The 15,569-nt window shown below is 40.6% G+C and overlaps 1 protein-coding gene across 2 annotated transcripts; it reads right to left on the bottom strand.

The window, feature by feature from the left end:
- Positions 1-10,480: 10,480 nt before the first annotated feature.
- LOC148429608 (homeobox protein orthopedia-like) lies at positions 10,481-15,284 on the bottom strand. Of its 2 annotated transcripts, none has more exons than XM_088422282.1 (3): positions 14,981-15,284; positions 14,302-14,720; positions 10,481-11,635 (listed from the first exon to the last, which is right to left on the bottom strand). In XM_088422282.1, the coding sequence occupies exons 1-3, from the start codon at positions 15,054-15,056 to the stop codon at positions 11,129-11,131; spliced, it is 1,002 nt and encodes a 333-aa protein (XP_088278408.1). In that variant the 5' UTR covers positions 15,057-15,284; the 3' UTR covers positions 10,481-11,128. The 2 variants fall into 2 exon arrangements, with proteins under 2 accessions (XP_088278408.1, XP_088278417.1); XM_088422291.1 differs by having other exon boundaries at positions 15,020-15,284.
- Positions 15,285-15,569: the final 285 nt, after the last annotated feature.

Here is a 15,569-nt window from a genome sequence, read left to right as displayed (position 1 = left end):
AATCAGCAGATTAGTGACGATCAAACGCCATTCGAGAGCAGCGGAGTGAAACGTTGAATTTACATTCGCAGGTGTGCGGCCTTCATGCATCACACAAGTTTTTAAAATGAGACAAGACTGCTTTCAATAGAGAAAGGCGGTTGAATTTCCTCCATTGTTTGTTTTATGTGTCCTGCTGTGCAGGCTTGACTTCCAACAGGAACCATATGGATTTCTGTTGTATTTTTAATATCAATTAAGTGACATTTAAATTCAATCTAAATCGTAGTAAATGAAATCCTGATCCTTATTTGAATCGAATTTTTTTGCCACACCCCTACTAAGGATTTTTATTTTCCGAAATTAATCTCGGGCCACTCTCTGTGGTTGATGGACACAAACGTCCTGAGGGCCATAGTTGCCCACCACTGTCTCACAATATTAAAACATACATCCAGGAATAAAAACATGTGTCACTGATGAACACTTAACGGTAATATATGTTAATGTTGATTGTTCCGGAGACAATACTTGGTGTAATTAAAAAAGTGAAGGAAGCCCCAATCCCTGCGATAGAGAAGCTTTTCAGGAAGCGCCTCAGCACATGCTGCGGGCATCTTGGAATGTAGCATCTAATGACAACAACGATGTGACTTATCACCTTTCGGAAAAAGTACAGTAGGGAGAGCATGTAAGTTTAGTGTGGACCCGTGTGGCCATGCATGGCTGGGTCACATAATGAATGTTGATGAAGTAGAAAAGCCGCTTTAATCAGGACGGATCACTGTGCAGAGGTGGAGAATGTCAGCGAGAGCAGGCACAGCTGCTTTCTGAGAAATTCAATATTGACTGTCGGGATAAATGTCCTGCATATTCTCTCATGTGTCCCAGGGGCCGCGGTATTATGCCTCTCACGTTAGCGGGCCCTAATTGGATTAAAAATGACTTGTTATTGGGAGAAAAATGGCCGAGAATATGCCGTCATAATTATTGCCTTTGCTTCTCCGACTGCTCGGCGAAATGTCAAATTCAGGTGTTTGCCCGCAAACACCTGATTTGATGGATTGTATTTCATTTGGGAATCAATGAGAGAGGCTGTGCAGTAAGAAATGTCACATCAAAGTCTTGTTTTTTACTTGCTTGGTGCCTCAGACTTGAAATGCCTATGGTGTTTACATACTGCATGAGCTGATTCCATGAGGTGGAGCTTAATTAGATTATACAATTGCTTGAAACGCCCTGACCACAACAAGTCTCCAAGATAGGACTTGATTTTCTTTTATTTCTATAAACACATTAAAATCATGAAAAATGCAGATTCCATCATATTATATATATATATACACAGTATATATATAGATATACAGTATATATATATATATATATATATATATATATATACACACACACACACACACACACACACACACACACACACACACATATATACACAGTATATAAAGTACACATCACACATATATACATATGTGTGTATGTGTTTGTGTGTGTGTGTAAGCAGCAATAATATTTTTTGTTCTAGAATAAAAAAAAGGGTATTTTTATATTATCTGCGTGCATGTATTGCTCCACTATTTGTGTTCAATGACTGAAGCACAGGTGTCAGTTTTTTTTTTTCTTTTTAATTATGTTTTTGATGGAAGTGAACATGGTGTGTTAGATGTATTTTTTTTAATTGGATGATGGAGTTGTTGACAGATTTGGCAGATGGAACAATGGACCAATTACAACTTGGGTCAACTTCATTCGGTCAACTTCAGAAAAAGACTTCGAAAAAATAAAAAATTAAATTATGAAGCAACAAAAAACCCTAACCCTAACAGCATGTCAAATGCCCACTTCTGAACACCAGCATCAGTATAGTCAGGGAAGGGACTCCCTTAGTGAGGATTTATAAGTTCAATTTGGAAAAAAAAAAAAAAAAAAGTTAAAACTTTTCCTTCCCATTTTGCCTCCAAGGTTGCAGAAGACGGTGCAATACATTTGGAGGTTCAGCGTTAACATTAGGCACTGAAATTCATGGTTACTAATATTAATATTACTCGTAATAGTACGTTACTCTGTAATTGTGTCATAATTTAGACAGTTGGGTTGACAAATAGTCAAATAGTCAAAGTCAAATAGTGCTAGGATAGGGGTTTGGCGAGGGCAAATCAAATTCAAACGCACTCGGCTACTCAAAGGTTTGGGCGGGCACAGCCGCGCATGCATGCCCAACATGTAGCGTGGACGTGACAAAAACAAAAATCCACCAGATGTCCACTGGGCTTTGTTTTGCGCACGCAACCAGACACCAACCATTAACACATAATAAATGCTCTGTGCTGTAAAAATGACAGCGTCTCATTCATACTGACATGGGCTAAATTACACATAAAACCACTGATAACATCATCATTAAATATTGATTCTATGGAAGGCGGAGACCAAAACACGCACATGCCACACAATGCAAAGCCCTCAATGCAGATTCAGCAGAGAGATGGGGGGTTGCAAGAGGTGGAGAGGAAGTGGAGAGGATGGGGGGGGGGATGGTGGCAGAGGCTGGGGTGGGGTGGGGCGGGCCTTGAGATTTAAGTCAGAGGCTCTGAGCAGATGTGAGCGTTGATGATGATGGATGTAGCTTGTTGAGATGCAGACTTGTTAGCATGAGAGGCCCTCGCAGGCTCCTCACGGTCCCCCATGTGTCACCATGTGTCTATGTCTGCTTTTATTCATTTATTTTATGGTGCTTGAAAACAGTTATGTGTACAGTAATACCACGCCCCCACCCCAGTTTGAAATTTAGTCCAACTTTGTGCAAATGAGCAAAAGCAAAGAGACACAGCAAAGTGGGGTTTTGCCTCCCAAAAGGGAGATCAATACAGCAGGATGGTGTGTCTTATATTTGTGTCACAAAAAGCATATATTACTGAAATAATGACGATCTTGTCATCATTACCAAGCTATTACTCTGTAATATGACTGGTGAAGCAGCAGGTGAATTCTACCTTCTGCCATCTGGTAGGAGCACAATTAATTCTTCTGCCTGTCACTATGTGTCGCTGGTATAGATAGACGAGCAATAATAGTCATTTGAGGTGTAGCGATTAATAGACAGCTAATCAATTATTACATTGATCAACGATGATTGTTGATAATAAATTTATCGTCTAAAGCTTAAAGTAAAAAACTCCTCCGAATTTCAGTTTTTCAACACTATTTAAATATTTTCCGATCTCTGTCAGCGTCGACAAAACCGGACCCATTATCTTTGTGTTGAATCCAAATACTGTAAAACATTTATTTTAATTTTGAAAACAATCAACAACGTTTGACCTACTTTCAAGCATGCTACGAAAGCTACCATTAACTGAATACATGACCAATTAATGTTTTATACACTATAAATTAGAAACAATTAGGGATAGACAATCATCGGTGTCGCCAATTGTCTGTGCCGATATTTGGAATTTTGTTGTTAAAGTTGTTTATCCTATTTCACATAAAGGGTTCACAAATTCTCAATTATACAACAATAAGGAATGCAACTAACGATTATTATAAGCATTGATTATTCCGTCACTACATTTTTGGGTATGTCCATGAATAGAAATAAGAAAGAACACAGTTCAACTTCCATCTATTCATTAAAAAATACAACTCCATTTATGACCATAGACCGACGGGTTTTTCTCAGGGCCGATGTCAATTATTAAGGAGGCTTCTAGCTAGTCAGTAATGCAACAATGAAGACATCAAAATAGAATGCAATCCTAATAGTCACAATTTACATATCACGGTAGCTGCGAGCTTTATTTTATCATAAAGGGCTTTACCGTAATGCTCTTTTCCCCTTTAAATGGAACATATTATGGAAAATTGACTTCTTAATTGTTTGTATACAAATACTGTAATTCGCTCCCTGGAGTGCCAGCTTACGCATCAAGTGTGAAATTAAACACCTCAGCAAATTTATCTGCCTGGTTCTGAAAATTAGTTTGTGAGCAAGCCATGCTTATGTCCCACTGTTCCATACCAGTGGAGCTGATTAATGAAACACACACCTACATACTGAGTTTCTCTCCATAGTTTGAAGATTATCCAGGGAAAGATCCTGAACTGCTTAAAGCGACACCCGGAATTGAGTTTGTGCTGCATATATATCATAAACAGGAGTAATCTTTCTTTTATTTTCGATTAGTTACTTGTTTTAAAATTTTGCACCACCTGCCGCCCTTCACCACACACTACGTACCGTATTTCCCAGATTATAAGGCACACCTAAACGCCTAAAATTTTCTCAAAAGCTGACAGTGTGCCTTATAATCCAGTGCGTCTTATACATCGATCATATTATAAACTATGCTATTAGCCATTACAAAACAAACAATGCACCACAAATAACCTGTGTGGATGGACGTGCATTGATGCTAACATTAGCTATTATGATGCTAAACAAGCATGGGCGTGATCTTTTCAGATGCTAATTAGATTGTTGGTTGATGCATGATGCAAATAAAAGATGATCAGCGCTAGCAAGGGTCAACGGCACATAGCAGGCACCATGAAATATGGTGAATATGGACTATAACGTATGAACGTGGGGGAGTTAATGTGATATTGTTATTGCTTTGCAATATTTCAAGCGTTTTTATACTGTGCTTTTCGTGTTGCGAAAACACCACTTCACTGACATTACCTCTGGAAAAAATTAAACTTGTTTATTCATTTTTGGAAAGAACAGAGCTGTAAGAATGCATATATTGTATTAACAAAGTTTAAGTTGACATTCCCTTGAGCACAGCACCATCTAGTGGATGCATGCAGCCTCAGCCACTATTGTAACTTTTACTCTCGGCGCCCTATAATCCAGTGCGCCGTATAGTGTTGAAAATACGGTAACTTACATGCAATTTACGATGAGGAACAGATATAAGAATGTGCATCAGCGGTCCAGGTTGATGATAATTCACTTTTTTTTTTCCCTCCAGTTGGCATAAAATAAATGAAATTTTCTCGCATCAAAGCCTGTGTCACCCAGTTACAGCATCCCTGCACATATGCAGGCAGCAGGTGGAGTGTAAATGTGTGCGTGAGTGTGCGCGCGTATGTGTGTGTGAATGGGCAATACTAAGTGGTAACCGGCGCTCCACTCGAACCTTATAAAAGGTGCAGGACAGAAACATGCCAGTAATTGATTGCTAATTAGTCCTTTTGTTGTTGTGATGTATTGTCCTGACACAGCTTTGCCCCGGGCTGTCTATTCACTCTCACCGCGCGTCTCTGCCGTCACACTCACAAAAATAAGCACAGCAAATTCCTGAGACACAGCAAGGAGACCCTGTGCGAAAGGTGAATAGGATTCATCTTTAACATTCAGCATTAACAGACAGTATTTCACTTTCACTCTCCAGAGCCACAACATTAGGTGCAGATGCGTGTTCTCATAAAGAAGATGTGTCAAGTATTTGTTTAAACATTGTGTACTCATGAACCACCTTTGATTTTTAAAATGGAGTAATGTGCCTGGTCATTCAAAGATGAGGGATTTTTTTAAATGGGTTAATGGGTTTAATGACTAACCCTATTTTCGGTAAAATAGTTTATTTCACTTAATATATTGAATGGAATCATAAATAAATAATAAATACAGACTGTCAAAGACATTTGAAAATGTATGATGACCCTTTCACCACTAGTCCCAAAATGAAATGACATTTATGAGGCTTTTGATCCACAGTAATACAGTATGTTTCATAGGTCTGTTACTTGAAATGACCTTATTGGTGATGTCAAATGGTTACAATGGTTTAACAAAATGTTCCCTAATTAATTGCGATTCGTTACATTTTTCAACAAAGATTTTTGACTAAGCTTATAACTATATACTTGACTAATAGCTTGGAGTTTACATAATATCGTCGACTAAATAAAAGAATCTTTTTTTTGACTGTTTTAATACCTTTCTTATATCCTGTGAATGTATTTCTTGTAAAATACAACTGTTGAACAACACCATTAAATCTGACTTAGCGTCAGAAGCATTTTTTTTCTCCTAGGAACAATTCTCAAGACTTCTCATTTGTAAGTTTAGTGTTTGCAAAGCCCTTTGAGGGTAAACAAGGTGTGTTGATGTACAACTAATACGGGCTTGTTTACAATTGCTACAATCGGATTAACCGCATCAATCTCAGCATCAAATTTTAAGAACGCATTCATACAGGATTTAAGAACGCATTCATACAGGAAGATGCCATCTAAAGTATACAATGTGTTGGCTAAATGCAAAAAAAAAAACAAAAAAACAGAACTTCTCCCCCATAATGCCACGGTGAAAAATGTCACCAAGGAAGACACCTATATGCGCTCTCTACTTTTCATCAGTGGAAATGGACCAACAGCTGAAAATCCAAAGTCTGTGCAGGTTCAAATTTATTGTCTGCTTTCTCAGCAGAAAACTTGCTAGCCCTTACACAACATGGTTGTCAGGTTTAATACTTCTACGTTCAAGTATACAGATAGTTTTTTGAGATGACCTAGTTTTTCACGGGTAGGAAGTGCAAGGATGGTAATGCAACAAAAGTTAGTTGCCGATCGCCAAAAGAAAGTAGAAGCAGTGCAGCCGAGTTATTGTTGGTGTTTTTTGACTGTCCCAACTACTGTCTGACGATACAACGGCCCGGGTCAAAGGGCATACAGTAAATAGTCCGTTCTTGGTTACTTCCGGCCACCGTTGTTTGCGGCCCATCATGAGAGTTACGACTCAAATGTAACCATTTGTTACATTTGACAATTGCGGTGCAGCTGTGATCAATTGGGTCCGTGCAGGTGCAAGACGGGCGGGCATATCACGGTGGGATAGCGCACGACAGCGGTTGAACAAATGTAATAACCGCAGCAACACCGCCTGTGCTCCACCCCCTGAGCTGGCTGAAGCGCTGTCATATGAGCGTGATGATATGCTAAATCTTCCCACAGCGTGCTCTTCACGGGCACGGCCCACCACATCCAGCGGGGCCGTGCAGATGACCTGCTCGGGTCCTGCCTGTCTGGGCTGCGCACCAACAGATGCGGAATCGCATTAACCAAACGCCGCAATTAGTCTCACTCGTTCGCGGGTTAATGAGTTTGTGGAAATGCGCGACCCATTCCTCATTAGGTGATTCCTCATGCACTGAAGAGAGAGAGGGAGAGAGAGAGAGAGATACTGCACATATAGCCTGTACTGCATTGATATACTGATGCAGATACAAAGAGAAAGACAGAATCAAACTTGCGCTGTAAAAAATGTCCTTATCAGCATTTCAAGGTAGCCGACTCTTAAATCTTCACATCAACAAAAACGATGGTGGCGGTTTATGCGACATACATGAAAGGCAACATCCAGCTGCGAGCATATAGTGGCTTTTGTTGTCGAGGTTCCCGGGTTAGCAGTCCAGCTATTTTGCTACTTTTTGGTAAAGTTAAAACTCCGATGTTGTTGTGAATCCATCCATTTTCTGGAGCCGCTCATCCTCATAAAGGTCACAGGCTTGCTGGTGCCAATCTCAGCTGACTTCTGCAGTAGGCAGGGGACACCCTGAACTGGTTGCCAGCCAATTGCAGGGCACATTGAGACGGACAACCGATTTAGTATGCCCGTTGTTGGGAATCTTTGGGTATAAGTCTCAGCTCAACATTATTTGTGAAGCACTTAGAAACAGTCATTGCTGAGTACCAAGTTTTGTGCGTGAGATGAAATTAGTCATGCAATCACAAACACAGTGGAAATAGTACTGACACACAAATTAGCCAAAAAACACAGCAATAAATAAAAAATAAATACAGATTAAATGAAGTAAAAGTGGAAACTCAAAACAAAACAAAAATACAGCAATAACCATTCAAAGAATAATAGTGTGTCTAAATGTAATGTGTCTGTTTCAAGTTTGACAGAGAGGTGAGTTGCCTGACATTTTTGGGGCCATTTTGAGGAAAAGCCTCAATGCTTTCTGAGGCTCCACTTAGTTCTCTGCACCTCCAGTAACTTCTCATCCACAGACCTGAGACCACGAGCAGGTGTGTGTGGGGGTAGAGGTAAGGTGGAGCACCAGCATTTAACGATTTGTAAACAAAGAGAAGCAAGGAAGGTCAGAATTGGAGTTATGCGCTTTCTCTCATAAGCACCAGTTAGGAGGTGAGCAGTAGCGTTTTGGACCTACTGGAGTCACTCGAGGGAGAACTGAATGATTCCAAAATAAAGTGCATAACTGTAATCCAGGTGTGATGTGATGAAAGGAAAGAGTACAGTTTCAAAGTGCTATTGGAAAAGGAGGGGTTTGACTTTAGCCAGCTGCCTAAGATGAGGACAGCTGGATTTAACCTCAGGACTTATTTGTCAGTCCAATTTAAAATCATTTTCCACTTTAAAACCTAGGTCCGTGACCGCTGGCTTCAGATAAGGCTGGGAGGGAGTACAAGGGCCACGTCGCCCAAACACCATTACATCTCATTTGTTTTTGATGAAATGAAGAAACTGAATAATAATATTTTATCATTTGATTTCATCTACAAAGGACAACAGTGGCTTTAGGGGGAAAGCTTCCTTTTACTTCGCAGGACATAGATTTGACTTCCAGCAGAGCAGAGGTATTCTATTCTATTCTATTCTATTCTACATGGTGGCACACAAGTTAATCTAAGATGGTCTGAATTTGAAAGACGCTGCATATTAGTGTTTGTTTCATGCCTGTATGGAGTAATGAGAGCAATGTAATAACTTCATTTTGCATTGACCATTCAGAGTATATTATGTTAATATTATGATTTATGCCTGAAATAGGTGAAGTTTACTTTGTGAAAAGTGAAGTGTTTTCCTGAGGGGGCTTTGCTTTCATTTCATTGTAACTGGTTCTGCGATGATGCAATCACATTTTTGAGTAGTACTCATAGGACACCCGATGAGTTCCAAATTGTTTTCCCAACAATTAAATCACAAACAGTGCTTCCCCTCAGACTTATTGGTACACCCGTATGTCACTTACTGCTATGTTTTTGCCGGAGATACAGTAAATACTGTGAAAACGCCACAGAGACGTCGATTCAGTTAAGCTAGGCTAACTAAACAATTGGCAATGTAAGATGGCCACCGATGGTACAACCGTACACAATTATATACGCTTATGGGCCAATACAAGAAGACCACAGGTTGAAAATGAGAATTTTACAGGGAAGCGAGAAAAGGATGAAAAAACAAGAACCAAACACTTGCTCCGAATGTGGCCTCGGTGTGATATTTGCAGCAAACAAGTTGCCGCTAATAGAAAAAGGTGTGAAACAGACTGTTTTAGCTCGTCAGTAATAAACTTTTGGCAATTGGAAGGAATCATTAATTGAACCGCAATGTTTTTATACAAAAAAAAAGGAGAAAAAGAAATCCAATTTAAAGATTGCAGGCAGTGCGGCTGGTCGGAAGTCATATCTCATCAATTAGCACCCTGTGACCGGGAATGGGGCCCACTCGCTGTGATGGGGTGGAACACGTTTCGTCTCAGGATATAGTCGAAAAGATATTTTCCCCTCACATGTAATAAGTGCATGATTAAAACTATTAATTTCTGGTGCTGATTGGAAATTTAAATCAGGTCTCGAATGCTTGTTGTGGATCTAAGATTTGATTATACCTGAAAGATGTAAAACACTATATTGATGTGTTGTGCAGTATGAGTACATTCATAACCATGAGTGTCAGATTCATTTCTATAAAACACATTGTATTGCTCCGGATTGTAACAATAATATGCAGCTCATTTGGGAAGATTTAGATTGCATTGTCATTTCTGTTCAATTATGCAAGTAAAAACTGCAAAACGCTAGTACCTGTGAGAGCCATTTCAACCATAATCTTTTATTATATTATATTATATTATATTATATTATATTATATTATATTATATTATATTATATTATATTATATTATATTATATTAGAATTAATGTTTTGTAAATGCTCTTTTATGATTTATTATACGAAACTGTCCTTTATGGTTTTTAATAGACACGAATAATTTGGTTCTCATTTGCACAGAACCATTGGACAGGACTAAAAATAATTACCTAAAGGCGGTTTGCCTATGCCTGTAAACCATAAAACCTGCATTGGGGTACTAAGCAGAAGCTTTCGTTTTCACAGTCAGCTTGAAAAAAAACAAACAAAAAAACAATATTCACAAGGGTAACAAAGCCCAGTTTTGATGGACATATCATCCAAAAATAATTATTATTGTGGTTGGACATGTACGGTGATGGACAAAATGTTAGTACTCACAATTATGTAAAGTCCAACAATAAACATCACCATATATTCTAAACTTATCTTTGATCTCATAACATTGTAGATGGCATCTGACATCTCTACTAAAGCCGATTCTTACGCATTAAGGTCAGTGAGCAATTAAAAAAATCACTCCGATGAAATCAATTTTGATGGAGACATTTGGACATTCTTTAAAAGTACTTTTATTTGTTGCTTTTTTTTTCAATTGGTACAAACCTGTCAATGTGATGCATTTCGATGTAAGATCAAACATTTAATAAGAAATGTGTCAAGTAATATAGCACATACAATAAGTTAAAACATGTCACACAAGAATGTATTTTTTTGTTATCTACACAAAACACCCTAAAACAGAGTTTAGGTCTAGACTGAAGGATCACTGTATAGCATAAATGTGTGGATGTGTGTTCGTGCGTGTGTGCGTGTGTGTGTGCGTGTCTGTTTCCCCTCGTGTAAAATCCCCATGCATGCACAATGCATGCGCCTGCAGCTCCTATGGGTCCACGCACAGGCTGTTGCCCCGAAAACAAATAAATAAAGAAATGATCAACCAACCCAATGTATAGTTAATAAATTACCGTTTGACATAACACAAGTTCACTTGAACACAACATTACAAGTGCTACAAGAGGCACTCGGGAGGGGGGCGGGGGGGCTAAAACCACAATCGTTTGTCCCTCCGGTGATGAGGCCAGTGGGATTCTGCGGTCAAATGTTCTTTTTTCGGTGAACATCACGCGTGGCTGCGGGTGTTCCAAATCGGGGAGCGGGAGAGGAGACTCGGCGTTGGAAATGGGTCCGGGCCTGCGCGTTTTCGCCTCTGTACAGTCAGTCACTAAGTGAAGCTCATGGACACTGTGTGCTCGAGCGCCTTGCGCCGGAGGGACGCGATGCTGGTCCCTCTCCACATGTCACTGTCCGGGGAGCTGCAGAGCTGCGGGGAGCCCGATACGTTCGTGGGGCCCGAGAGCGACGCCGACATACCGGGGAAAGGCGACTGGTAGAGGTGCGACTGCAGGCCGGAGCCGTTGGACGAGAGGCCGTTGGACAGCCCCATAGAGTTGGGCGGCGGCCCGTGGGCCAGGCTGCACTGAGACAGCGACTGCGCCATGCCCGGCGGCTGCCGGCCCAGCGCCGGCGGCAGCTGCAGCTGGGACACGCCCGGCATGCCCGCCGCCCAGCGCGAGTCGTTGGCGTGAAACGAGCACAGGCTGTTCTCCATGGCGGCCGCCGCCGAGAATTGCGGCAGGCCCGGCGTGGGCAGCAGCGTGCCCGGGGCGCGGAACACGTTGGTGGTCTTCTTCCGCTTTTTCCACTTGGCCCGCCGGTTCTGGAACCACACCTGCGGGGGCAACCCACACCCACACGTCATGCGGGGAGAAAACCCGTCGCTGCGGTCTCCTTCGAACTCGGCAGCGAGAAATCTGCACCGCGATTTGGGGGTGGGGGGGTGGGGGGGGTGGGGGGGGGGGCATGCACTGTATCAATACATGTAGTTTGGGGCGGAAAAAACAGACCACCCTGAAAGGTTCACCGCGGTTTATTGTTTGTTGGCTAATACGCGCTTGTTTTAATCGAATGACAGTAAATCTACAAATAATTCCGTGGAAAATGGCAAATGGCCAAAATACCACATTTAAAATGTTCCATTCTATCTATCTATCTATCTATCTATCTATCTATCTATCTATCTATCTATCTATCTATCTATCTATCTATCTATCTATCTATCTATCTATCTATCTATCTATCTATCTATCTAAGCTTTTTTGTATAATTCACTACAATCTTTGCATATAGATGTAAAATCCTCCAACATGTCCATAAAAAACATTGTTGAGCGAAAAAAATATTCGGATTTGGAGCCTGTTTATCACGCAAAAATTGCAGTATGTCATTTAAAAACACATCAACAAAAGAAACGTGATTGTAAATAATAAATAGTCTTGACCAACTCGGTGCATCGTCGCTAATTTGAAAAAATATTAATAAACGCATGTAATTACGGGAATAAAAATACATACTCTACCTACAACTTAGCTATAATTGCGATAATTACAGAATACAATTGCTGTTAATTTATATTGTAATTAAATACGCCGCTATATTAGATGGAGAATTTAGGCAGCGTTTATATTAGGTCTACTACAGTCATTAGTATAATTGCGATGGCAGAAATAAAAGACATTTACCGATTTACCGGTCATTGTAGCTGGCAATGCATACCAATAGACTATACAAAATGAAATAGCCTAATAAATTGTTGGTTTGTTAGGTGAGTGAATTTCAGACCACGTTTGCACTATACATATATATATATATATATATATATATATATATATATATATATATATATATATATATATATATATATATATATATATATATATATATATATATATATATATATATATATATATATATGTATGTATATGGAAGCATTTTATAATAACGGGTCAATTATGAAGTGTACAGGGACATATCTGTTTTTTAATGAAGTGCATTTGTTGTACGCATGGTTTGAAATATCACGCACACCTTCCGTTTTTCTACAACCTAAACAAAACCAAACTATAGCTACAAAACACACGTTTTGCAGTGCGCAATTGAAGCGCAGTAACCCCAAAACAGGCGTGGTGGCTATATAGATCTGGCAAAGATTTGATCAGGCTGTGATGAACTCGCTCTCCTTCTACGCAGGCAGCCACGCGTGACGCAGCAGCCGAGGCGAGGCCATTACACCAGCAGTGCAAAGCAAATGCAATCTCTCATCCCCCTTCAAAAAGAGAAGATATTCTTCTCGGGTCCTATTAAGAGCTTGTTGATGGAATGTTTCAGGACCAGCACGTGATCGTCGAAGTGACTAATAACGATCGGATGCTTATTATTGCTTTCGTGGTATCTTTTGGATGGAATCCACATCGCCGTTACAGAACCCGAAGGCTGATAATTCTTTTATATTTGCCGCACCCTAAAATTACGGAGAAATGAATTGGTCTGGGAAATGTCAAAATATTGTCATTGGCTGTTGCAATTTAACTGGCACAGTTTGTGTCATAAATAATCAAACGGTGGCAATAAATTGGTTATTTCCTTCGTGGAGATGCTCATCGGACTTTGATTTGTCAAATATTGACATTTTTTGTTTGGGAGGTCGGGTAATATGAATGACACTGAGCGTGGATAGCGTGGATTTTTGCAACAGTATTTTTTAACGAATGAAAAAATACTTCAATCCTGGTATGATAATATTAATATACATTTAACAGCGTAACTGTGTATTAAAATGCACAGATCCAAATTCAAATGTTATTCTTCTGTGTACATATATTTATTTAAATTTTGGAAAACCTACCAAAAAGGAAAAGACTACAATTAAGAGAAAGAAAACCAAACCCCCAACACACACAAAACTCAAATCCCCCTTTTTCCGTCACGTAAAAGACTAGAAAACGCACGCCTTACAAGTATAATTCGCGTGTAAGTTTACGATAAAGAATATAAAAACATATTGAGTTGAACCAACATTAACTCACAATTTGCTACATTTTATGAGCCGCGGCGAACATGGACTATTTGTTCACTTTTTTAAAGTGGTGAATAATTTGCATTCAGACAGATTTAGCAAAGATAATATCACTTCTTTTTTTTTACCCTACTACCTTTCTTTACCCCCAATTCAATTTCTAATACGCGCACATCTGCATGTGTATTGCTGCATGTGTAATTTAGTCCGAACTTTGCTTCAGCACAACCGACAGCGAACTCAACCGATCTGTGTTTCATTGTGGAATTTATAGTCTACCATTTGATACAAATTGTTTACGTAAACGAATCGACCTCTTCATTACTGCAAATAATACAAATGCAGACCGTAATGTATTATAAATCACAAACCATTTATCGATATTGCTGCGAAATTTGATAAATTAATATAACCTCACACGCGAGTTTCGCGCTGATCAGTTTTTGGTCTTTTCATCCGTGCACCATTTGAGACGCACTCACCTGGACTCTGGACTCGGTGAGGCCGATCCTAAGCGCCAGTTCCTCCCTCATGAAGATGTCCGGGTAGTGCGTCTTGGCGAAGCTGCGCTCCAGTTCGTTGAGCTGTGCCGGCGTGAAGCGGGTTCGGTGCCGTTTCTGTTTCTGCTGACTGGCTTGCCCGCCGGAGCTTTGCTGGGGCTGCTGCTGCTGCTGCTGCTGTTGCTGCTGCTGCTTCTCCGGCTCTTTGCCGTTCACCGCCATGCCGGTGGAGTTGGATCCCACCGTGGTGATGACGTCTTCGCCGGGCAAGAGGGTGGCTCCCTCCACGGAGTCCGAACCGGGGGCCATGTCTCCTGGATGGCCCTGGTCCGGCACCCCGCCGCCCAGACGACACTTGAGAGCCTCTCGGTGTCCGAGTAACTCTGCGGCATCTTTCATCCCTATAGAAAAAATAAAGTCAATGTAAATGCATGTTTAAAAATAGAAGGAAAAAAAAAAACAAATAGAAAAACACGAATGAAAAAACATGACAAATTAACTTAATTTAGCTAGGGGTCTTAATCACATTTATGCTGTCAAATGATTTCTAATTTCACAAAAACACTTACAGGTAATTAAATATACACTCAATTGATGACTACACACACACGCGCGCTCGCGCGCTCGCACACACAAGGTGAAATAAATAAGAAAGTCTTACAGTGGAGTTTAGCTCCCGGGTTTAGAGCCGAGAACTCACCGAGCCGAGCATCCAGGAGGTCGGCGTGGGAGAGCATCGCGTAGCGCTCCAGGGCGAAAAGCGGTCCGGCAAAACGCTCCTACACAAACTTTGGGGGCAATTTAAGGGGCATAGATGTTCTAAATGAAGGAAAATTCGCTTTGCGCTTAAAAAAAGGAGGTCTCTTGCATTATAATGGCCCTTAGAAGGGCTGGGAGGCGCTTATTAGTGGCGAGAAGCCGTCAGCTTCCTCAAATAAGAACCAATCAGAGGCAAGCATTGGACCCGACCAACACCCGAGCACCTGAATCCCCACCCGCCCCCATGTTCCGTGTTTTTCAAAGCCATGCACGCGCCAAGCGTGCACGCGTAAAAGAGCACTACAATTCAATTCTGCCTTTCCATCCTCTGATTTATTAGCTTTTTCATGCTCAAATTATTCCACGTTAAAACGTCTTAATGTGTTTGTTTAATCTGCACGTGGGCTGCGGGACACCTGCTTGCTTTAGATGAACGTACGCGTGAAATGTCCCCACTTAAAAAAAAAGTGAAATTACTTGTGTGCAAACGC

Source organism: Hippichthys cyanospilos, chromosome 1 (assembly GCF_059441005.1).
Source record: "Hippichthys cyanospilos isolate Australia breed blue-spotted pipefish chromosome 1, RoL_Hcya_1.0, whole genome shotgun sequence".
Taxonomy (NCBI): Eukaryota; Metazoa; Chordata; class Actinopteri; order Syngnathiformes; family Syngnathidae; genus Hippichthys; species Hippichthys cyanospilos.
The sequence above is the reverse complement of the archived record's forward strand: the minus strand, read 5'-3'. Positions and strand labels throughout refer to the sequence as shown.

Bases quoted from the DNA above. Each gene is read 5' to 3' on its own strand.
- LOC148429608 (XM_088422282.1), bottom strand. From the start codon at position 15,056: ATGCTCTCCCACGCCGACCTCCTGGATGCTCGGCTCGGTGAGTTCTCG. The intron at 14,721-14,980 runs GTAAGACTTTCT...TTTTTTCTATAG, and splicing joins CCCGGGAGCTAAACTCCACT to GGATGAAAGATGCCGCAGAG. The intron at 11,636-14,301 runs GTGAGTGCGTCT...TTGCCCCCGCAG, and splicing joins TCACCGAGTCCAGAGTCCAG to GTGTGGTTCCAGAACCGGCG.